This window comes from Euwallacea similis, chromosome 22 (assembly GCF_039881205.1).
Source record: "Euwallacea similis isolate ESF13 chromosome 22, ESF131.1, whole genome shotgun sequence".
Taxonomy (NCBI): Eukaryota; Metazoa; Arthropoda; class Insecta; order Coleoptera; family Curculionidae; genus Euwallacea; species Euwallacea similis.
The window spans coordinates 663801-689835 of record NC_089630.1 but is presented as its reverse complement, the minus strand read 5'-3'; the positions used below and the strand labels follow the sequence as shown (position 1 = coordinate 689835).

The following is a 26035-nucleotide window of genomic DNA, read 5'->3' as shown; positions in this document are numbered from 1 at the left end:
CCGCCGTATCTCTTTGCTCGAGAACCTCGTTAGTGTCGTTTAACCTTGTTTTCTGGCTGTTTATGCCAGAGATCGGATGAATGGTGGCAGAGAGCACGACTAATGCCTCCGTTAATTAGTAATGCAGATTTACCTCCGACAAGGAAACAAAGAGGCAAAAAGAGTGAACACACAAGGGATCACGGCTATTTTTCTTGGACGTTGAGCGTGATCCGGAAGCGGACTTTTTGCGGGGCCTCTCACCGATAACCGCCCGATAAAAAGCATTCCCGGTCTTCTCGGTTTCCATAAAACAAATTAAATATTTGATTCCGAATAAGAAAAAGTAGCCTGCGGCCGTGGGCGAATTTTGTTCGAACCGAAACGGCCGCGCAAAGTGCTTGGTCAGATCCCGGGGGAACCACCGTGTTCCCGATTTACTCGTTCGAGAGGGATACAGACAAGCTGCACGATAAATTCAAAATCGAAAAAACTCCATACGTAATCCTGAATGCGGCCGTTTTCCGCTACATTTATAATCCATTAGTATATTTAAGGAGAAAGGGAATCGGGCCTGTCGGGCTTGATATGTTGAAGTACAGACAAATTTCGCAAATTGAATAATCCTGTCACTTTTTGTCTTCGTGTGAAGGTGTCCCGGGGAAATCCCGGGAAAAACATAAAAAGGAAAAATGCGTGCTAATAACTGACATGCCACAAGGAAATCGTTTTAAACGCGGGTGTAAAACGTGTTTATTAATTACCGTCCAGAAATTTGGATTTCAAGATATTATGGCAGTATTTCATCGCCGAGTGCAAAGTGAAATACGAATAATAATTTCAAAAGTTTAATGCTTTTCCTTGGGCGCCAGCTGTCAGATGTCGAGTCTAATTACACATTTAAAAGTCTAACCAGATACCGGCGGATAGCCTCTCATCATAATTGCCTTTAAGAAAAAGGAAATTAAAATTTATATCCTCCTTAATTCCCGCCTTTCGAGATGCCTGCGAATCGTTTTCCCGTACATCTAATTCGATTTTAGTCGGAGAGACAAATGCGTTCTTTCATTCTCGGTAAAAAATTGTAACCGTCAATAGCCCCAACCGGGGAAGACTAAACCGCATTTTCCCCGGTAATTTGTATACTTTATTAATTACGCAATTGCCGTAGATGTGATTTCCCCTGCGAGGTAAATTTGTTGAGATTTTTGCAAAAATATAGTGGGCCCTCCAACTAATGTAAATTTATACCTATTAAAGCCGCAAAGCCAGACATCTGGATGCTTTCCCAAGGCACAGTTGAGTTTAATCTCTTTGCGAGCAGATTTCTGCTAAATTTTCGCATAATCTCGTTCAACACTTCATCCGTCTTCGAGAACGATATAAATAGCTCCGATTCTTCTTTTCTCCTAAGCAGCTCCTCGCCATACACTCAATGGCATAAAATTCGGTCCAGTCAAGTTTTATAAAACTTTGATGCACCACAACTTTGTCGTCCAGATACCATCCTCATCGAGGATGGCGGGCCTAAGTCCACTCCTGAGTTGCGATGTCTTGAGCGACTCTACATTTGCACGAGGCCCGAAATGGCCCGTTTTAAAGAATTCTGCCTGATGATCTCAAAATCTCAAGCCAAACTCCTCTTGATTCTAGAACTAAACTAAAATCGGGGGCTCCTCTGGAGAGGCCTGCTCGACTTCACCAATTACGTCCCACTATAACAGTGAAGTGTTTTCAGTTTTGATCGTGAAAGAGGCTTGGGAAGAGTACACCCCTGGATTTTGCTAGGTGAGTTTAATAAAATTCTTTCTCACTTGTGTGCTCGCTTGTTGCTTGTTTGCATAAATAGCCCTTAGAATGCGAAGTTGGGCGATTAGATTTGTCAAAGGTACTGTCCCTTAGCTAAGTAAGAAAACCGCCAAAATAGTGAACTTGAAAATCAGACAATAAGTAATGCTTATTCGTTTTTTGAGTGTTTCTGGCTAAAACGCAATAATTAGGTTTCGCGTTAACAACTCAGTGTGTAAGCAGGGCCGGTCTTAGCAGGTCTGCCGCCCTGGGCAGTGGCCCGACCTCTCCCCCCATAAGGCCGGTACTGTGTATAAGGAGAATATTTTTGTTTACGTTTTGGTACTTTCTCAATCCACAGTGTTTTTTACATGCGATCAACCTCGGCTATGAAGCCCACAGAGTGGTCGTTGTGCTGAGTCAGTTTTGCGTCGACTTAAAGCAAGTTTAGTACATATTTCAGCATGATTTAACAGTCATTCACCTTTTTGCTATCGATTTGTAGCGACTAAGTTTCTGATGAAGTTTTATTTTTAAACTCCTTTGCGAACTTGAGCTTCAACCTAATTCCCCATTAAAGGGGCCTACGTCCCTTAAGTTCCCTTTGTATTTTTTTTGTATTTTAAAACCAGGTTTATTTTTATTTTTTCGCCTACGAGAGCTCTCTTAGCTCTTTAATTGTATCTTCTTTGCAAGTTGTTACTTCCCAGTTTTAACAAAGACGCTCAATTAAAAGCTCCCCTCGTCTCGAGTGTTAACCCGAATTCCTTAAATTGCATTACTATCATTTTTTTTATGTCGTCAATAAATTCCCATCATTTCTTTTTTCTCGTTAAAACAAAAAAAAACGTAACGGCATCCCTCCTTAGGCCGGAAATTCGCCTCCTCTGGAGGTCCTCGAACGTTTTTGAGACCTTCGTTTTACAGCTCGTTGAAAAACGCAAAAAGGCACTGGTGCGACCCCCTAAGTCCAGAATCAGAGATGTTGCGACGCTGATTGTTGAGATTAATTCGGGCTCATTTATCTGAGTTATCTTTTGAAGGCGATTGCTACGGGAATTTCCGAAAATTGACGAATTGTGGGCGCTTCCAAACTCTGGAAATTTCCATTAAAATTTGGCAATTTTTAAGGTGCCGTTTTTCAGCTTGTCGAAGTTATACGGGCCCTGTGCTGATTCCTGACATTCACAAGCTTGGGAATAATTGGGGAAAAATGGAAAGTTACTTAAACTGAACTTACTTCTTACCGTCGACCATCTACGATAATTAAAAAAAGTATCTTCTATCTCCACTAAAACAACGTGGAAAAGTCAGGCCCGTATCATGCAAATTAGATAATGTGAAGGCATAAAGAGTTGAAATATTAATGTAAGATTTAACATGAAACTCGTACCTTTGATCAAATGTATGCAAATCAAAGCGAATAGAGGCTCGTTTCCCTCCTTTTATTCGAACACTCGGCTGAAAGAGAGTTTTTTAACGTAGACGTTCGCTTTTTATACTAAATCGTCATGAAAATTTTATAAATAATATGCAAACCAAAGGAAGTATCAAGGAAAACCTGAAAAAAGTTTCCAGCTTTACAGCTTCACAGTTCCCAACGGATTAGAGTGGGGAGAGAGACGTATCGTTGGATTCAGAAGCTTTTTGTATCAGGGCAAAAACTCGCTAATAAGAAGGTTCATTAGAAGGCAAGTCACAGTTTTACCTTTGAAAGTCGACTATACTTTGCAGGTAGGAAATTTTTGAATTTGCATATTAACGTCAGAAACCTATAGAATGTCTCCTTGCATAACCCCCACAGGGTGAATTTTCTTCGACGTTTCAGTCAAATTATACTGATCGTATAATTTAAATGACTTTCCAACTCTGCTACTTATCGAGATCCCTGTACCCTCCTGCAACGGGAAAAAAAACCTCACTCTGTGTAAAGGGCTGATTCGATTTTCCTAAACCCACTTACCCTGAACTCAATTTTTGTAAGAGCCAGTTCCCGGAAGCAGGGGGTGTCATATTCACTAAAACTTTAATTGACTAATATGTGGCTTGGCAGTTCTTCTAGCAAATTTGATAAGGACGGATGTGATATATAGGAAATTGACTTTTCTCTCGGTTCACATTTAATCAAAGTTCCGGGAAGTTTTTGATTTGCTCTGACTGGCCATCGACCATCGTCGGGCATAATGGAATCTCCGTCCGCGTAGTGTTTAAATGCCCTTTGTATCAGCAAAACTGCACGGATGGGAGCGCAGATAAGTGAGGAGCGCGTAAGTGAAAAACTGGCAGCGCTGTAACACTCTTTCACCGTAAGGTGGCACGTGCTGAAGGCTGTCAAACTCGCCCTACGTGGCCTCATTTTATCTAACGCAAGTTAAGTTGATGATATTGGCAGCGGTCTCGGTGGAGCGGAATATTTTCCTGCTTCTGCTCATGTGTTACGTTTTCAAATTTATTAAGTACCGAGTTAAGTGAAAATTCGGACGTTTGTCAAATCAGCGCCGCGTTGCCAAACTTGATCGCGCTGACACATTGACTGTGACACATTGAGACCTTTGAGGCTGGCAGCGCTGCCACCGTTTTTGCCTTAGGAAGATTGACAGACCGCGTTGCCGGATTTTTTTGCCAAGAAAAGCCGGCTCTGCACGGGACCGGGTCAGCTTGCGTGAAAATATGTGATCGGGGTAATACACCACCGAAAAAAAAGGAGCCCCTAGCCACTAAACGACTCTCCGAAGATTTCCAGATTAGATATTTTAGAGTTCGGAAGTTTAAATCGACTTTTTAAGACCCGCCTCGCCTCTTTCGACTCACTTAACGTGTACGTTAAGGCTTTCCGGGAGTTTACGCGCTATTTTTCTCTTTCTTCTCGGCTCTATTTAAGTTTTATTTACATTTGAGAAGGATTTTTATTATTCTTCGTGGGTACTTTAGACGGACGCGGGTTTAAAAGTGGGAGATAATCGACAAATTTGGGAAGCTACTTAGGAGCTCGTAAAGTTTAGCCGGTCTCGTTTAGCAAATTACTGTCGGCTACATTGTTTGTAGCTCTCCGGATTTCAGAGTGTGTCGCATTATTTTCTAGAAAAAAGTGCGAGATCAAAGGCGCAGACAGACACGCGTATACGTGCAATTTAAAATGTTTAATGTATCAGGTGACTTTCTCTTCGGGGGCATATTTGCATAAGTCCCCGTCTAAACGACCTGATTTCTTTTGACGAAATTTAAGACTCTAGAATTTGAGAAAATCAAAAGGAAACTTTCCCATTTTGCGAGATGCGCTAATGAGAATTTGACTTGCAAAAGCCTCCGGGCTGAAGTGATGACCGAGTTGGGATTTGCGAATTTTATTGCAGGGCTCGAAGACAGATTTTTTAATAAGGGATGAATATCCCTTTTGAAGCGAAGTTAAAATAGATGAGTCTTTCTGCGCTGAAGGTAATAAAAAGGACATTTTTTCGAAATAAAACAAAGGGAGTAGGCATATAGCGACCAATTTTTCAATATGCATATTTAAAGACATAAAAGGTCTTTGGGTTGTGCACAGAAGCAAACACGTCTACAAGGCTTTCGTGCTTTTTTTATGGGAAAAGTTATAAAAGGACTGAAGGCAATAAAACATTTTCCGGTGTGTGTAAATAAGATCCGGAAAGCCCCCGACTGCCCTCCGCTGGTCCAGATATAAATTATCGGGCCCTTCGGAGAGTGGATGACATCGGCGACACGTGAAATAAATGTTCCGAAAGCGTTTGTCTTTCGCCTGCAGCCAATTGCTGAATTGAATATTTTCCCTCAATTTTTATTCGTTTTCTTTACATTCCTACAGTGCTCTCCCGACAATGGAAATCCAGCTTGGAACCGTCAAAGACAAACGTTTTTATTATTTCAGCAGTTGCATAATTTAGGGCCGAAAAGGACAATCTTTCACGTTCAGAAAGGCTCTCGCCTCGCAATTTGCTTCTCGATTGATAAACCTTACTCAATATCAACATCAGTTTAGTGAGAAATTGATGACCTACATCGGTAGAAGCACACCCCTTCGTTTCTTATAAACCAGTCGTCTATCCATTTAATCAAATTTCAAGCCGATAAGGAAAGCCTGCTACCCATCAAATTTCCGGTATGATCTGATAATGGACGTATCTCGTCGTCATTTGTATTGCCCCTTGAAACTTGAAAATTTACGTTCCAAAATCAATAACAGGTGTTATTGAAGTTTAGTTTTTTGTGAGAATGGGGAGAGAAGCATACACGACCGAGAAATCGCACGAGGGAGGTGCGGAATTTAGACGAAGTCTGGCAACGTTCAAACGTGCGGCAAGTCATTTCACACCGACGAAAGCTTGGGATGGTACCAACAACCATGTTTAATCACCCTGAGTGTCGAGCCACGTTTCATCTAAGTAAACTATACATCTTCCTAACTGTCGATTCTCCCTAATTTAACGTAAATATTCTCCCCGCAAACCAACTATTCGTCGTGCTTCCGTTGCCACCATTCTGTTATCAATTTTTTATATATAAAAAGCCGCAGTCCGTCATCATGGTCCGCAATATTGTCAAGCAATTATATTTTAATGTAAATAGTCTTTAGCTTTTCTCGAACCATTTCTAGTGCAGGCACCGTATTTTTGAATCAAAATTATGGATAATTCTTCGAATAACATTTCTGTCGCCATCGTCGATTTGTTTGAATTTTCAAGAAGTCCCTTTCCTCTCAAAGCTGTGGTTTATAACATTTTCTTCCTTAATAACCCGATAAATCGTTGACAATCATTTAAGCATTTGGCTTATTCTTGTTGCAGCGCTTTTAACTGAATTATGCTTGTTTTCTTTCTTTAGCACTCATAAATATTCAAAACGAGACGTTCGCACTGCAGATGTAAGCCTCAGTTTTTAAAATCACTACTAGCCTCTGGAGGATTCACATTTACTTTATTTTTCCAAGTGTCTTCAGAGGGCCTCCCAAAATCCATACCTAGCTGATTCATCCAGGTTTTTAATTTGCACATATAGGGTGAGTCGGGAGGATCGTGCCAAACTTCACGAGCGTAACATTAAAATAAACGTAAAAAACTCAGATATTATTGGCTGATATTCATTTGTTTACAAGTTATAGCGTAAATAAAATTAAAACATAAAATTCAAAAAATTCATAAATTTAATAAGAAATTTCGTAAATTAACATTTTAGTTATCAGTGTTGTATTAATAAACATTCCAAAACACCGTCATTGTCTTCTAAACATTTTCTACTTCGTCTATGAAAAGCGCTCGGCGCGCTCCTGATTGTTTCATGTCTTTGTTTAACACCAACTGCAGCATTCCTAATACCTCGAATTAGCACATATCGAGTGTTCACTTTTATGCTGTACATCTCATTTTTAAACCAACCCCATCAACAACAGTCTAACGATGTGAGGTCTGGAGATCTTGGAGGCCAACTAATAGGTCCGCCGCGACCAATCAACGTCCTGAGAACCTTTCGTCTAAATGTCGCTTAACCTGACGAGCGGAATGTGCAGGAGCTCCATCGCGCTGATAGTATATTTGGATTTGGACGTTTAGAAGCACATCCTCTAGGAGACCCTGTAATTCATTTTGAATGAAATTCAAGAAGTGATTTCCTGCGAGACGACTCTCCAAAATGAAAAGGCCAATTAAATAACTCTCAATCATACCACACTACACGTTTACTGAAAACTTGTGTTGAAAATTACTTTCGATGATTGCGTGGAGATTTTAGTCTGATCAAACATGACAATCACGTGTATTATTAACGCCGTCACGGGTGAATGTTGCTTCATCCGTGAAAAGAAGGGCTGACACAACACCATGATTATTATTGATCCATCTGCAAAATTCTCTACTTTTAGTGTAGTTTTTCAGTTGTAGGAGTTGTACTATCTGTACGTGATAAGGCTTGCTCGTGGAGTGCGTTTATTACTCTTTTTTGCGGAATGCCCAATTGATTAGCAATTCCTCGTGAGCTGGTGATTGCATCTCCTTCTACCGGAACCAGAATATGAACTTTCCAGACTAGAAACCAATTTTCTATAATTCTTGGAAGTTTTGTTCACTAGATCATTCAGATGATATGTTGGCACTGGGGAGCTTTCCGATCTCGCACAGATTGTTGAAAACTCGGATAAACACGTTTTCAGAAAGATGTCTGACGCGGAAACCGCCGACGACGTTGTTTAACAGCAGCTCCAGCATTCCCATTACAAAAACTACAAACAAACACCGTATTTGTATATTCTAAATTTGAATAAATATTTGGCATTTTGTAACACATTAATTGACCTCGAAAATGAAGGTGCTTTTGCCGTAAATAGAGCGTTAGTTGAAAAAATTATTTCTGCTACAACTTGTAAATAAATGAAAATTAGATGATAACATTTGCGTTTTTTTACATTTATTTTTCGTGTGCAATACGCTCCTGAGGTTTGGCGCGATCCTCCCGTGTCATCCTGTATAAAACTATGAATTAATTTAACTACGTAATACCGCAAGTGGGCAGGAAAAATTTTACTTCGAACGCCCTTCGTCGGCGCCACTGGTTTCAGTTTGTTTACACCTGCGAGTACCGGTCTCCGCGCAGAGTAGCGGCGCATGTCAAATGTTCATCGTTTCGCAACCCAAATCGGGGCAGTATTCGCTTTGGTCCGCTGGCTTGGACATCTCAAATGTTTCAAGGCCTCAGCGATTATGATTTCGTTTTCTTATCATTCCTTCTGCAGTCGAAGTTCCCGACCGACATTAAAGGTACTAAAATTTCCAGCAGGGCACACACAAACAAACGTCGTAAACAAATGAAAACCTCATTGATTTCCAATGTGAGTCTTATCATTCTCGTATCTGCCAATAAATAATAATAATAACTTCCTGTATTGACGTTCCTGCGGCACATTAATCATACTGCAGCGCCTTCGATACTACGAAAGATAAAACGAGGAGTCACTTGGCAATAATAAGGCGATAAAGGCATAAAAAGGTAATTTTCCAGGCAGAGGGCCCGTTAGAAGCGGGTGATGTGAAGAACGTGTTTTATGGGGAAACCGCTTAAATTTGAATTAGTCTCTAACAGCAGGAAAAGCCTTGACTAGTCAATCACTTAAGTAAAGAAATAAAGTGAGCGAAATTCCCTTCGAAATAAAAATAATCCCCTCTCAGGATTTTTATTAACAAGAAAGCTTTCGAAGATTCGCTTATCAGCTTAAGACTTCCCATTCCTTTTCCTTATCTGAAGGATTTTAATCCTGACGTACACCGCAAACAGCGCCCGCCCTCCAAGTCTACTCAATTTCATTTAACTCACAGACATTTGCTCAATCTGCCTTTTTGTTATCTCGACAGAAAAATTGCTGCTCAACTTTTTGCCACCCTCAAAGAAAACAAGCGAGGATCGGGGATTGAGTAGAGGAATGAAGATGGTAAATAAACTTTTTCTAACGCTCTTCGATTCGAGTTTCTGCATTTCAATTTTCTTTATCAAACAAATAATTTTAGAGCGTTTTAAAGAATTAATAGAGACGGGGCGGAATGAAATTGGGCATTTTTCATAACACCCAGCTAAGCAAATTCACTTAAAGGTGGCCGTGTAATTTAAGAAAATGCTGCCGGAATATAAAGTTATTAAGGTAAAGAGCCGACTCAGCGTGAAAAATAAAAGGAAAATTCTTTATCCTCTCGGATCGTAACCCAAGTCGGCCATTAAAAACAACACATATTTAAAGCTTGAGACAATTACGGGGGGTCGAAAGTACGGCTAAACCGGGGCTGCATAATCCGCAGACGCATAAACCAGATATTATGATATTCCTCAGGCTGATGAGATTCTTTAATCCTGGCAAGTGCTAAATTTTACTTGTTTTCTTCGGGAAAATTAAATTTCGGCTCGTACGAAAATTCCTTTTATATTTTCGAGGAACGCCGCGTAATTACGGGGGATACTTTAAAGTTTTTCCTGCTAACCTGCTGGAGACGCTCGAGTCGAAAACTTAAATTAACACCATCTTCCTCTTTCCTTTAGGGTTTTAATATTAATATGCCAGACTCAGCTTTAATGTAGTTTGCCAGTGGGAGGAATTATTATAATAATTATTATTAACGTGAATTGGAAATGAACGCAGGCTTGATACGGGGTGTTCCGGCAGCAAGCGGCCGCGCTTCAACCGCTGCGATTAGACCCTGATCTCAAATTTCTCTTCCGGCTCCTCCGGCATCCATCTTCAATAGTTTCGCAGAGGTTCAAAAACGCACAATTTAGGAGTGCGGCGCTATTTGGGACACCCTATATACTTGATTTTTCTATGAGACGCACCTAAGAAAAATTTAGGAAGCATGTATATTCGATCTGTTTCGGCCCATTTTTCATCAACGGGCCACCCTGTATAAGTACATCTTCAGAACTAAGTAAATATTATATTATGTTTTACTTTTCGGGTTTTACGTGAGTTTCGGTTAGTTCGAGTTAGAGCTTCGAGGATTTCCTATCATTCCCCGTTATTGTACGTTTTAACTTAATCAAGGGTCTCCAACGTTGGATAAACACAATGGTTATCCTTCTGCCATAGATTTTACTGTTGCAACGCCAAACGCCAGCGGCATAAACATCGAATGGCACCAGCATGTGTGTCGAGAAAATCACACAGTGATGAATGAGTGATCACGGATCTACAGTATGTCCACAGATAGAGGGTCCAAGAGGACAAATGGACAAAAAATGTCGTTTTTCGAAAACATACGATTTACGAAGATAACTTCGAACTTTTTAATGTACACCCCCCCCCCCCCCCCGAAACTACGAAAACATGAAATACTATCAAGAGTAAACTTGCTTTATTTCTCGTTTTGGAGCAAAATGGTAGATAAAAACCAGATTTCAAGTTGTATCTAAAGTTTGCAGACAAAATTCCACTATTCTAAAATAGTTTATAAACAATTTGAAATAAAAGTTAGTAGATATTACTTATTCAAACACATCTCCTCTGTATTTCATGCATTTCTCAAATTTAATATTGTGACATTTATTGTCATGCTTGTTGTGAATCCGTGAAATGAGGCGAAAAAGGTAAAATTAGAAATTGTTTGAATTTTAAAAGAAAAATAAAACTTGGAACACTCAGTTAAAATTTTGTAAAACTTTGGGTAGGATTTGAAATCTGTTTTTCTTTACCATTTAGCTCCAAAACGCGAAATAACGGTAGTTTACTTTTGATAGTATTTCATGTATTCGTAGTTTTTGGACATCCTGTATAAAAAAGTTCAAAGTTATCTTCATAAATCGCATTTTTTCAAGAAGCAGAGACTTTTATCAAGAATGACCTTTTGCCGAAAAACGACATTTTTGTCCATTTGTCCTCTTGGGCCCTCTATCTGTGAACATACTGTATACAGTTTAAACCTGATTGCAACCTCTGGCAACCGCCAACGGGGAATCCTGCTGGAGTGGACAGGTGTACGGAAAATGGCGGGACGGTGAGGCGAAGACGCAGACATGTATATAAATGAGATCATAAAACGAGGATGATAAAAAAGGAATAAAAACGAGCCAAAAGAGAACGGAAAAATCATTAATGCAAGCAAAAACAATAAGTGGAAAGAACGTGGCGTTTTGGGGGACCGGTCTCAGAGATTGGGTTTTCAGAAGACTGAATTTATGATCAAGGAATAATTTATCAGATCGACGAGAAATTAAGGAGCAAATCCACAAACTCGGAAAGAAAAATAAATAGACGTGACCATCTATCTGTAGAAGTCCGTCGCTTTGTGATTTAAGTTTCCGATTTAAGATCAGCGGCGTAGTCCCACTTCCAGTCACGACAAAGGAAAGAGGGATCACAGCAGCGAAAAGAATGGCTTAAAGAAACCTCTGAAGGTGGTCCAGATCGTCACGACTTGTTCAAACGAGTGACGTGGTGCTTATGCATACAGCATCTTGTCTGGCGTGAACTTTCCTCGAGAATGGAAAACAGCTAATGTCGGTAGAAAAAGCGACAAAGGATAATTTATCAAATAACAGCTACAGATCGATGTGCCGTGCTAATTCGCTGAGAAAGCTCTTTGAAATAATACCGAACGAGGGACTAAAGCGGGCCCTGCAAGACGGAGGAATAATCAGCAAGGAACAATACGGTTTCAGAGAAGGAAGGAACAATCGACGCGATAAGCCGAACATAACAGATCCACGACGAAATCAAGCGTAAAAACTCGTCCACATAGAACTAACTTTCATTGTGGACTTTGTAGAGCTATGTTTCCAGTAATAAAAATATGTCGAAGAATGGGGGAACTACACAGTCTCAACTGTTTTCGAGATATCTTCGATGTCTTTTTTTTGGAGAGATGAGGGAGAATTTTTGGAAAAACACCACAATAACAAATTAATATTGTCATCCGAATGTGACCAGGCGGGAGATTTATATGCCTTAGTCCTTTTTGAGATGTACGACGTAGAATTTTGTGTAATTTTGAGCTTTAGAGGGTCCTTCAGAGCGGACGGTTGCTTGAAAACGGTTTGGGGCTGAAGGTCGTTTAAAGGCGAACATTCGAGCTTTCCGACGTGTTTCCTCCGAGGTCGGTCGGGTCAGGGGGGCCGGAGCAGTGGCGTGGCAAAGTCGAAATTTGTCACATTTAAAAAGGTGCCTTCCTGAAAATTTCCAGGCCACCATGGCATCTCTTACGAGCCGAAACTTGGTCCAGGGTAGACGTCTCTGACACATTAAAATGGTGTGTGGTAACAAGTAAACGAAAAAAAATCTCGTAGTTTCGATTTTTCCAATGTATTGTCCATGCGAGGGCGTATGAGCTCCCCTTCTCCGAGACACGGGGATTCTCACCCTATGGCATCAAAAAGGGAATCATCCGTGCTACATTTGTACCGTTTATCAGTTGCCCGAGGGTCTAAGGGGTGTAAAACGGTGTTGAAAATTTCAGCGTGCAAGTGGACCTAATTTTAAGCACATTTTCGTCTGTCGTGAGCCACGAGGGGTTCTAAAAATTCCATTCCATCGGGGTTGTATAGAACTCAGAGAAAGGGAAAATCTTTCTGGGAGATTTAGCGTAATACTTATATCGCTTATCAGCTTAAGACTTGCCATAAAGACCCATATGACATCTCCGAGATTTCTCTATTCGTGGTGGATTTCTGAGTTTTCCTTAAAAAATCGATTAGGGGCTGTAATTATCATTGAAAAAATACAATTTCCAACGGAAAAATTGTCACCCTAAGTATTTCCTCGGCTTGTTCGCGCACCTACTTCCACCACTTCAGATGAAACGTAACTTTGGAAATTTATTCACGTCAATTCGTGTATTATAATATAAATATCAATATTCAGCTTTGATCGCTGGTTTGACGAAAATGCGGCCCAGAGCCGGGTTAAACTGGACGACGAAGGAAAATTGCGAATTTTACGAAGATTTTCCAAGCTTTACCGGCAAGTCTCGTGCCCTTTTTCGCAATGTTTCCGGCCAGTGGCAACTTATTCTATATTTTATAATCCTTTAGAGCTACCAGCCAAGCAAACAGAGGTTTGCTAACGCGATACTATATACAGTGTGGAAGTTTTGGATGGAACAGTCCGTACAACTAAGAACATATGCGGCAAAAATCCTCGTACACGCCGATTTTTATTTTTTCTTGCGGTTTTTTGATGGTAAGTTCATGTATACAGGGTAGCCCAAAAATCAGGTACGACCACCAATTTTGTTTTTTCAAATGGAAACACCTACTTTTTATTTCATTTTTAAATTCTACGCAAAATTCTAAGTGTGTTTCATGTACCATGTCCTATACCTAAACGCAACAGGTCTCGAGAAATTTACACTTGAGCATATCAAAAACTAAAGCTTTTGATTTCTTTTAAAATGTCTTTAGGCCTGAAAAGGACCGATTTAATACAAAATAGCACCCCCTCATTACCACGTTGATGTTAGGGCTTATTTAAATGAAATTTTTCCTGAAGGCTGGATTGAGAGACGAGGGATAATTGAATGGCCGGCACGATCACCTGACCTCATGCCTTTAGATTACTTTCTATGAGGTTGTTTTAAGAGTAAGGTATATTTTAACCAACCAGCAACTATCGAAGCCTTAAAAGAAAAAATCCGTAATGAAATAAGAACAATTATCCCAGCAATGCTTCAAATGTCAAACAGGGGCTCATCCATCGTCTTGCTTACTGTTAAAAAGTAGGTGGGATCCAATTTAAACATTTAATTTAATTGTTGCTGTTGTTTTATTCTGTATTAAATAAAACAACAAGCAATAAAGTTTAGTTTTTGATATGTTGAATCATAAATTTCTCGAGACCTGTTGCGTTTAAGTACAAGACCTGGTACATGTATTCTCGCTCTACTGCCCGACTAACATTTCTTCCAGCCTTTCTATAAATAAAAATCATTTCTAATTTTTCATCCAAAGTGTAGCGATCCATTTCAATTATTGAATTTTGAAATGAAAAGAATCATTTTTGAATAATTTCATACAAAACAATTAGATTGATTGTCGAAAAAAGAATATCGATTTTCTGTTGACCTTGTTATAAGGCAGACTTTAACAAGAGGAAATTTAAGAAAATATTTTTTTCCATAGAAATAATTTTTTTCTTGATTAGATAGAAAGATTGTCATGAGTTTTAAACAGAATATGCATTGCAAAACTTTTCTAGAAAAACAATGCAATAATTTAGAGTATCTCAAAAATTGGACAAAAATCAAGGATATTGACTCTGCAGCAAAACGTCTTGTAAAAAAATTGTTCAAATAAAAGATATTTATTTTTTGAAGATCTACAAGGATCTGTAAAAATTACGGGATTGCGATTTGAAAAAAAGTTGTCCTTGAAACTTAAAATGGCGTTTCGGCTAAAAGTCACTATCTTCATGTCCCCCCCTTTACCTCTTTAAATTATTTGAAACTTTTTTTCATACAACGTACCATTTTTGAATACTCTTCAGTTACAGCTTTAAATGGGACACCCTGTACATATGATTCTCCACCAGCTAACCTAAACTTATCTGGAGGTGTAATCTTTAAATCCCAATGTTGCCCTCCATCCATATGGATTTCACAGAAATTCATAGTAATATAATTTTCCTGGCTAAATAAGTCTTTCTTAGCCTTTTTTTTTGGCTCTTTTTAGTTTAAGCTTATAACATAGCTGAACTTTCTGTGAACGCCCTGTAGCCATTTTCGTAGATCAAGAAACAAAAAACCGTCGAAAATGAGATATCGACCGTAGCTATTAAAATATGCCATTACAATGAAAGCCTTGAAATTAATGCACCCGCAATCTCGTCCTAATTAACAGAAAATTAAACAGTTTCTCATTAAATTTTTTGTCATCCTTGACATCATAGAACAGAAATGTATTATTAACCACCAGACTATTCCTTTGATTTTACAATCAAACTTTTAGAGCCAATTTGTCTTATAAAAGCGGCCGTGGTATTTCCGCGGTACAAGGGTAAACTTTTAAGAAAGTGCGAACTTCTTGAAGACGCCTCGTAATTTTTCGTAAATACTTGAAAAGAATTGGTAAAATCGATGATGACACCTGTTGGCTCTTCTGCGAAATCGACAATCCGGATCGCATTGTATTTAAATGTTATAAGATCCGGATTTTTCAAATTTCGGGCAACTTTGCCAGCAAGATAAATTTTAAGAAGATAAATTCTAAGAAGATAATTTCTGCATTTTTCTTCGCAAAGTTACCGGGCGTTTAAAAAACTGGCCCTAAATGAGCCGATGCTTTATGGGAGCAGGAAAGTTCGTGCGGGGATTTTATAAACAAACACACTGCTGAGAGAATGACTTTTTGGCCTCGGTGGCCAGTACGTCCCTGACAATCTATAGAAATTTCTCGAGTAGTTCACTAGCAAGCAGTTACGTCACATTGAGCAGTTTTGCCCTTTGGACCACATCGCGTCGGGGCTTGGGCATGCCGTTACATGCCCGGTTTGCTTACTAGGTATATAGAAATTTCCTCAACAATTCATCAAAAAGGAGTTCTCATATTTTACCAAAGCCCGCCAAGCAGTCTCCTATATATTGTCAATACTCCCCAGTACAAGTCGGCAATATTTTTATTTAAAAACGATCCGAAGCAGTCCGTTTCCATTGCTCTTCCTGTGTGACAAAACGGGAACCGTATTTTCAGCTCCGACTTTTCCAATAAAATCGGTCATATTATGTTCGGTACGAAAGTTCCATCGTTTTATTGACTACAATAACTTATTTTATAGCTTCGGAACACGTGACGCTCTTGTGAGAGTTCACCCAACAAAGTATCCGGGATTCTGGAACGGGCTCTTAATGTGCCTCCGGGGAACCGATACCGATGATTTAGGGCTTTCAAATGAAATATTTTTAAACAGCTTGAAGCTATCCTTTGCAACTGAATAAATAGATTTCTTTCGCCTCCATATAAACTTCGCTCCAATGGTAATAGTTGAGGACTTCCTGGCACAATTTCTATCCAACTAAACAACGTTTTGGGCTAATTTATCGGTTTTAACGACGACCTTAAATAATAACGTTATTGCGAATTTACGTTAAGGAGGCTTCGTTTGGGACCTTGCTCCCTTTTCCATTACACTGTTTAGTTGAGTAATAAAATTTTCTTTATCGCCCTTAACACCTCATTTCCTTTCGATCTTCAATAATTTCCCATCGCTTTCGAGCGGACAAAATGAGGCACATAATGATACAGATAAGAAGGGACGACGGTTTGTTTTATTTGCGAAAATAATAAGGTAAGTTAGAATTAACTCAGCCCCAGAGAGCGGCGAATGTTCGCACCCTAGCGAAGATGCTATATATTTTTTCTTCAAAATGCCCGGACTAATACTGTTAGAGATAAATAGTGACCGAAAACCTCCGCACTAAAGACATGACGTGCGCAACTAGCTCTTAAGACGCGGCGGACGTTTATCGAACTATAGGCCTATAAATGCTATGGTGGGCTCGTTTGACGTTCAATCAGCCTGCTGGTTCCAGAGAAGGAACTTTCGTTCGTAGCCATTCGCGGGTTACAGCCACTTCAATTACAATAATACTTAAAAATGTCGCTTCTCGAATAACCTTGGCAGGAATTTTGACTTCTGGAAGTATATATTTTCCATTTCTCTTAACCGATTTTGCATATAAAATAAAAAAAGGAGAGCAGAAATCGCCGAACGATGTGAATACCGGTATCTCGAGGGAGTAAAAATCGAATATATCAGGTGTATATAGGCGTCAGTTTCCACCTTAAAAGCAAATTCCCTTTGGACCAAAACCTTTGCGTGGATTCGGGGAAAGGAAAATTTTTCTTTAGGGTTTTAAAGCTGCGCGCATTACGAAGGGCAGTGAATGAGACAAAATTGTTTGGTACTTCGATAGACAAAACAAGACAACTATATACGTCAGAAACAACTAAATCCGCTCTTAGCTTATGAGCGTCCCGAAAAGGAAATTACCTGACGTTGGTCTAAAGCACAATTTACTGCATATTACTGTGGCGCCGCACGTTAATGCTCCTTCTGTGCCGTTTCCCGTCTTTTCAATTCATCTTAACTACCCATTCAAATTACGAACTTGATACTGTGTGCATTGCATTACTATACTACTGTCGCGATAGATACTATGGACCAAAACGTCGATGCTTTGGCAAAAAAATTGCTCTCTCCCTCTTGTAGTAAAAATCTCGTAAACCGATTCAAGTTGGGAGTTTTGAAATTTTACATCCACTTTCAATGGCTAAAACGAGAATGCGAGTTGGAATTTTGTTTTTTGTTGCTTTTTTACCGCATTTCCTGCCACTGCACTCGTTGGACAATTTTTAACCCTCGCCTCCGACTGAATAACGAAACTATTGAAGTGATCAGTAGTTAGAGTTATCTCCGGAATGGATGAAAGCACGATATAGGACCGACTGTAAAGCAACTTGATTGAGCAATTTTGCGGCTGGAAAAATAAAAAATCTACTCTTTCACATTCCCTATTCAACTTACTCCATACATGGAAAATTAAATAAAATAACAGTCGGAACGGTGCGTTTCGTGGAGAAGTAGAAATACAGTTTAGTGGCCGTGGAAATTTTGCTTTTATTTTCAGGACTTTGTCCGAGTGATCATAGTTCTCCTTTCACAAGCACGTAGCAAAGATAATGCAGTTGATTGGTCAGGCGCGATACTTGCAGGCCTGAAATTTACGAAAATCCACTATTGTGCTCAGAGCGCCTTTACACAACATTTCTGCCACATGAGGGGCAGATTTTCAAAATCAAAAATCCACGGTCTGATCTCAGGTTGAAAGCGTCTGTCTCATTTATCCGTCATTCGTCAAGCTTGTGTCCCATATGACATGTTTTTGACCTGGGTTAAATCGTCGGATGACGGATGCATGGGACATGAGCTGAGCCAATTTAAGGACAAAATTATACAGTCTGTTTCAAAGATGCTTGGCCGGCCAAATGGGAGCTAATTCATGAAACAATACATTCCCTAATTTTTCGTGGACCCTTCGCACCTGTGCTCATTTATACCATCGCCCTTAACAAACCTCCCTTAAATCCTGGCTCATCACGAGCTTATCAAGCTTTAATGAGCCCTTAAGCGGGCGAAGCCCGAAGTCCATTTGTAATCGTTGCTCGGCACATAAAAATGCCCTTATAGGAGTAGAAAAAACAAAAAGTTAATACATACTAGAAAATCACTCCGTCAATCGCACAGAAGTTCCTAATTTCTCCAGGCAGTTTTGGCTTCACTTGAACAAACAAATAAAGTCGGCATTGCCCCTGGATCTATACTTATTCAGATAAGTTCCTTTCATGTTGGCAAGACCGGCGGATTTCCCAAAGGGGGCCATCGATGCCTGAGATATTTTTGTGCAAACAAGCCGGGTAATAAAACTACCTATAACTCCTTGACATTGATTTTCGTCTGCTTAAATAAATCCCCCAGAGTTATGAAAAATAAATCGGAAAAGTAAATATGGCCTCCTGAAGGGATTGCTGCTCTGGCTCTTTATTATATTTCCCTTTTTCCTTGCAAATTGCTGTATAGAGTGTTCGATCTTCCATGTTGCTCAAGGAAATTCGAGACGTTTGTGTGAGCCTTTGGATATTGTCGCCACTAGAAAGATGAAGTTTTATTCCTCTCACACATGTCATATTACATTTCTAGAATCGAAAAGGTCCGATCGAAAAGTGCTGAAAGGGCACTTTAGATCTACTGGTTATATTCGGACGCAAGAAAATGATATTATCTGATGCTCGGGGAGCTTTAGGATTATTTGCGAGCAGTATACGTTATAGGATTGGAATCAGTGAAATCACGGATATTGGATGTTTTATTTGTTCGCTTCTACCGAAATCCCCCCTTGAGAGAATCCTTTTGTGGGGATTGTAGATTTCAACAATCAAGTGCATGGCTCAAATACACGGGCTTCAATTAAACGATTTTTCTTAATTGAAACCTGAAAGCGTGGATAAAACACCGGGATTTGTATGGGCACGCTGTAATTCGAGACGGAGGTAAATTAAGCTGTAAACGTTTTCGTATTTAGATTTTTCCTCTGTTTGCTGAGAGCAGTCTGCCCTTAAAGTTTGTAACACGATCATATTAACACCCTGCATAATTAACAATTCGTTTAAAGAACTCTCACCCCTCATCTGTCCGAAAGTTCTGTTCAGTTTGCGTCAGTCTTCTGCATTGATCTTCAGCCGGCCTTAAATAATTAATTGAGCTCCCAATGACAGGAAGTATTAGGAAAACCTATTTACAATGAGGTATTTCAGTTCTCAAGAAACACCCGAATTAGGTGGGAAAACAAATCATTAACTCCCATCCCTCATCATTCTGATAGTTTGGAACAGTCTTTCCAATATATCAGAACATCTAAAGCGGTCCATACGTCTAGTTTAGAGTTATTTTTTTAGATTTCCCTCATAGCAAATGCCCCAGACCCTTTCTTTTTTAAACCATCAGGATTAAAAACTGTTAGACCCAGGTGATCAATTGCTGGAAGGTCGAAAACAAGCAATTCCTACGAAATGGAAAAATTCAACATGAAAATGAACTTCGGAGAGATTTTAAAAATTCAAAAAAACGTCGGACCCTTTGTGTTTTGAATGATATGGAAAATGCGTGTTTTACAGTGACCAATTTTCATCCTTCTGCGATGAGGAGGTTCTGAAGTATTGAGGTAAAATGAAAATCGGAAAATTCCGCTTTTGCACCAGCGGTCGGAAGTGTACAATGGTGACTTCGAATTTTGCCTACTCTTTTGGAATCAGCCAAATCGCGGGTATTGACGGTCCATCGGATCGCTTCTACTGAAATTCCACCCTTGAAAGACTTCTTTGAGGCGGTTGAAGATTTCAACAATCAAGTACATGTTTCAAGTGGACGGGCTTCAATTAAACGATTTTTACTTAATTGAAACCTGGAAGCGCAGATAAAACATCAAGATTTATATGGACACGTCGTAATTCGAAACGGAAATAAATTCAGCTCGAAATGGTGAAACAGCTTATTGCCATACCAGCTGGGGATTGGAGTGCGAGCTTTACACTCTAAGTCACTCTTCTGATTGTTTTATTGGCTGCTCCCATTCTTTGCACTATTGACGATGAATTAATGCTCATTTGGCATTATCGCCCAAAGCAATTAACAGAGGACTAGGCCGAGGGACGTAAATCCCGCTGGAAATGACCGGCCCAATTAGAAGAATTGAAGGAATAAATAAGGGAAGAGCCGGAGGTTCGGATCACAATTTAATGGCAAGAAATGCCGGCTGTTGCAAGGCTGCCATTCCCCCATTCACTTTTAGGGCTCAGGTTTCAATTAAAAGATTCCCGTGTAATTGAAACCTCAGGCGGAGATAAAACAACGAGATTTATATCTACACGTAGACATAAATTTTCGGGAAACTCCGAAATAGGTCAGCGAAGTGTCAGGTTGGTGGATTACCGCTGGATGGGTGGATTTCCCGTTTTGATTTGCTTGTCTCGGAGAACTCTTATAACACCTCGAAATCCCTCCCCTCTTCCGCTTTCCCCCCCCCCCCCCCCCCAATTCCCAAGAAGTCCCCCCATTTTTGTGGCGGTAACTAACAACTTCAGACAATACGCAGGCATTATAAAGTCATGCCAGTTTCAAGTTTGAGGAGGCTGCAAAAGCAAATAAAGTTGGAGCAAAATCGAAAACAAGTTACAAAACACTTGTTTGTGATCCCCAATTACAGCCTCAAACAGTCCCACTGTTTTCCTTTTAAGCCCTTTTCGCCTTGCTAACGAGAGCAAGTGCTTACCTCGATATTAATTAAAAAGCATATTCATTAAAGAACGCGGAACTTCTACGGGTTTATTAATTAATGAGTGAATAACCAAAAATATCCGTTTGCTTCGATTAAATCTAATTCAACAGGCAGGTTTGAAAGCGCATTTTGTTCAAGTTTTTATGCGCATTAATGAGGTTTTTCGGGGATATTAAATCTTCGTGGTTAACAACCCGCCATTCACAGGATGAATATTGAATTTACGATGTGACATCTGCAATGGAGATAAACCAACGGGCATATAACTTTAAGGCTTTCATAAAATGGTAAATTGTTTTCTGGAGGACAAGTTCCGTTTATTGATTTTCATTTTAAAATACGGAAATTTTATTTCTCGGGAATAGTCCCCACTTAAGCGTCTAAGTGTCTGTTGATTGTAGAATCTTACTCAGGCCTTATGCTAATACTTGAGCCCCAACAATACGTAAAAGCTTTGGTGTAGTACCTCCTAATAAGTGGAAGAAACTTTCAGGCAAAGCTCCACTAATTCTCTGATAATAACGCTTGTAAATATACAGAGTGCCAGTATGATCAGCGCGCAAACTTTGAAACCTCCTCAATAGGCTGTGGAAAAAAAATGGTGCCGAAGCCCTTTTTATTTTTTAAAATCGATTTACTGAAAGCAAACACGTTTTAGAGCAGCTAAATAAATTTTCAAGTCTCAAATTTCTTCACAAATATTTTAAACTATGTGGAAAATCTTTCAACATTCAGTCCTTTTTACGTAATTTCATCACAAGTTTCTAATGGAAAATTCTCTGAGCAAGTTGGCATGAACCAAATCCTTCGGTCTTCAGATTGTTAAATTGGAATTACTTGCAAAAATCCAACATTTTTCAAAAAAATTCAAATCGCTCCCTCCGGATACCTGCCTCTGACGTCGACACGGCCATATGGGCGCAGCCTGGATTAATTACCGTGGAAATGATGGTGTTAATTAATGTTATGTCAATTAGGCGTTCTTTGTTTTGGGGCATTCTAATGCCGAAAGCGCTGCCCGCTAAAAGCCATAGAAAATTATGATGGATTCGCTGTCGGAGCTTTATTAACGGATTGAGCGGGCGGGGCACATTTTAACCTTTTCGCATACGTTTAGCCGAGATCCTTCGTCGAATTGACTTAATTTATTCTCGTTGCTGAACAATTCGTATGTGTCTTCACTTCACGGCATGTCTTTAGGTCATCATTGAAGGAAAAGACAGGGCCGCCCGTGGCCACATTCCATTACCGCAGACTTCCCTTCGGAATATTGATGTATCCAGGCATTCGCGACTGGAATACAAATCGAGAGCAAGCCTTTATTTTATTTATGCTCGGCTGGCTTTTCTTTAGAATGCACCAATTAAATTATCTTTTCTTGCTTGTCCGTTTCATCCGGCTTTGAAACGACCACTAAGTTTGCTGCTCAAAAAACTGTCCCTGCTGATAGACCCCGAATCCCAAAAGACGTTTCACAATACGCCTAAAGAATTCAAAACCCCCATTAATGAAAAGCAGTTTTAAACTTATTAAATACTGACAATAATAACCTTTCGATTTGCTCTTGGAGCTTAAGATCGGGAGAGAAAATCGCAGTAAACAGCAGCGTTTTCCAGGAATTCTGGCACATAAATTTCCCAAGCTTTTCCTTTTACGAGCAGTTTATCACAAATAAGTAAGTGTTAGTTAATGTTGCGGATTCGAACGTGCTTGAGTCTGAACAAATGGCCGAATTTTGGACTGAAAGAGATTTATTTCTTATAATTAAAAAACAATTAAAATATCTAATTTTACGATTACGTTAATTTGTGGAAATGTGAAAATTTTCACTACGAAGCGTAAAGTGTTCTCTGGGTGAAATCCACACCGAAATATGAATACTGAATATGTGGATATTTCGTTCATTAGAAGTGTTGTTGGCAAAGTTGCTTTACATCCGAGCTGAGAGGAAAAATTTTGAAGCTCTTGAAGAAAAGCTATACAACACACCGGATATTTTTGGATATGGGCATTATGAAATTTCTTTTCCATTGTCCCCTCCCTTTTAGCCTCGAATTCTTATTTGTGGGATGATCAGTCAATTCCATACATCGATCTATCTATAGAGCTATACAATTTCTGCTTAAGGGATTTTCCGAAGTCTTTCACCATTCGTTGGAAATTTGCAAGCATTCTAAGAAGGATAACGTTCTTTCCCTCTACATTAAGTTTTTTCATCACTTTCAACGTTGAAATCAAAACATCTGACCTACTACTGCACGGGGGCTTGTTCGAAAACTTTCCTCCTTCCTCTGTCTATAGATTCAAGCAACTTCTGCTAAAGAAATTTTCCGAAACCCTGGAAATTTCCTCCGATAGTGGCTTTAAATAAATTGAACGTTTTCTACTGAACCAATAGGACCTTGAAACTTAAGTAAATAAAGATCTCCAGAACTACAGGGTGTTACAAGCACACTTCTTTCCTAGCATTTTGTACTAAATGAATAATAAAACATTCCAATATTTAGCTGTTTCCTTAGTCGTTATTAGACTAATGTGCTCTGATTCTACGTTGTTAATCCTCGTTTGACACTGCGAAATACACATTCCAACAGAGATTGAAAATTATGCAAAATACAGAAGCGAATAGGAAAAACTTGGGGAGAAGAAGCGATCGTTATCGAAAGATTATAATTTGCCACAATCTCACGAATTCGGTTTTCTGCCTTTGAACTTCGTCAAACCGCAGTTTGATGAAATCTCTATAGGCAAACTCTCAAACAGGTTTTCCTGCGGAAACCAATATTAAATGCGACTTTCCCACGCCTAAAAAGACACCTCAACAAGACAAAAACAAATCCAAAACCGAAGAACCAACTTCCAAAAAGTTGCGCGATTTGCACCGATTCAATTGGCCGGCGTAGGCTCGTCCGACCAATGGGTGTCGAGCCGGCAACGGCGTCCCGACGCTGCAGACGACGCCACTTTCAGACGTCAGTTTGCGACGTGGTCTGGCCAGCAGCCCCGGTTTGTTTGTCGGGATTTCGATGTGACCTACACGTGACAAAAATAGATCGAAACATTGTTAAATGTTTGGGTGCTCCTGGTGAATTTGGAGGTTTTGGATTCCAGATTAGATGAGGGCTGCTTCGGGGGCGGTGATTTTTGTGGGGTTGTTCTTTTACGGTAAGTTTTAAGACAGGTGATCCCCGAGGGGAGTGATAGTTTTCCAGATGGAATATAGGAAAGAGCGAAAGCGATGATCGATAATGAAAAAATTAAAACAGAGGCAGAGGGATGATGTTACTGAATAATTTGTTGAATTGTTTAAATAAAATGCAACAAAATGTCAGAAATATTTTTGCGAAATTATGGTGCTCCAGGCCAGCAAATGAGCAAAGTATAAGCTTCTTAGTCCTCATTTACGTACCCATTCGCAGGTACTTGGCGAATAGTAGAATTAGAATACTCCTCCCCTGCATCGCTCTATAAAACATCCATGCTTAAGCTCCCGATTAAGGCTTTCATTTAAACGTTTTTAACATGTGCCAAAAAATTATGAAAATTGTGCCACAAAACAAAAGTGCCCATTAGCGTAATTAAATCCATCAGCTGCTGATAAAATATTAAAAAAGTAACACTGTGCCTATTTCTCTTTCATGTATGCACAAGAGCCTTTAAAAGCAAAAAACTCATAACCTACGTACTTCCATTGTTCTGCGAAATATTTTTGCGCCAATATTTTAATGGAAAAATATATTCTCTTTCTCGAATATGGAGCACTAACGTGGACAAAATATTATTGCGTATCTCTTGCTTTCAGGCAAATAATACTTTTTAAAATATTGTTTATGCGCCATCGGAGCAATATTTTAAAACCTAGAAATGGAGGAGAACATTGTGCAACAAAGAACGGAATCAATTTGGAAAATAATGTAAACTAAATACCTGAGTGAAACCTAAATTTAATATTACAAAAACCTCTTTGAACTGCAACGTTATTTTGTAACTGCAAAGTCTGTGAAATGCTCTTTAGTTATTATATTCGGTCTGTTTATCCATTTATTTGAAAACTCATTCGCAAACACAGAAACAAAGCCCAGATGTTGTAAAACTACCGGATTTAATAAATTATTATTTAACACCACAGGAAGAAAACTCCTTCTGTTCGTATAAAACGTTAAAAGTGTCATATTAACTGAACTTTAGAGGTGCCTTACCGAAATTAAACGTCCTTCACACCCGGTGCAAAAATAGTTATAAAATCCCTTTCTTATGAGACTATAAATCCCAAATATCAACTTGGTGGATGGGGGTTACAAGAAATAAGGGATGAAGAGCTGCTGGAGAGAGGCTTTTTACGTATCGCGCTGAATTTTGAACTTAAAGGTTTATCGTTTAAAGTTTCACTCGTAAATAAATTCCGATTTTCGCGTTTGTTTTTTATTAATTCTACTCATCCCTGACAATTTTAGAGAATTAAATTCCTTTATTTAAACCTGTCGTTTTAATTAAAATAAAATATATGTCCATTGGCGCTATTAAATAATTTAAACATGTGAATAATTCCCGTCGAGACATGCATTATAATATGTATAGCTGACCCGATAGTGCTATCAAAAATAGCCGAAAATGATTTAATAAAAAGCGGTATTACAGTGTTTTCGAATTGAATTAAAATATTGAAAACCCGTTGTAACAAAAACCAATTTCCGGCTCTCCATTAGCTTTATATTTATTGGAAATGGAAATCGATGCTGCTACAATGCACATTTCGCTTAAACCGATCATATAAATCCTATTGGACTGTTGGGACTATTGGGACAACCATGACTTCGGCCGTTTTTCGGTGTTTAAATAGGTTACGAGCTAATACGTCATTTTTGTTTTGCAATTTAATATAAAATTTATCAAAGTGTGAAGACAGTAAATTTTGGCGACAGAAAAAAATAGCCCAAACCGATAATTAGAATTTTTGCATAATC

At 39.2% G+C, this 26035-nt stretch overlaps 1 protein-coding gene across 1 annotated transcript in view; it reads left to right on the top strand.

Annotated features, from left to right (window-relative positions):
* Window positions 1-24052: 24052 nt before the first annotated feature.
* The window catches only part of CARPA (Carbonic anhydrase-related protein A), a 66822-nt gene continuing 64839 nt past the window's right edge, over window positions 24053-26035 (top strand). The window contains exon 1 of the mRNA XM_066401235.1: window positions 24053-24236. Coding sequence (XP_066257332.1) covers window positions 24188-24236 — 49 coding nt within the window. The 5' untranslated portion in view covers window positions 24053-24187. The remainder of the gene's footprint in view (window positions 24237-26035) is intronic.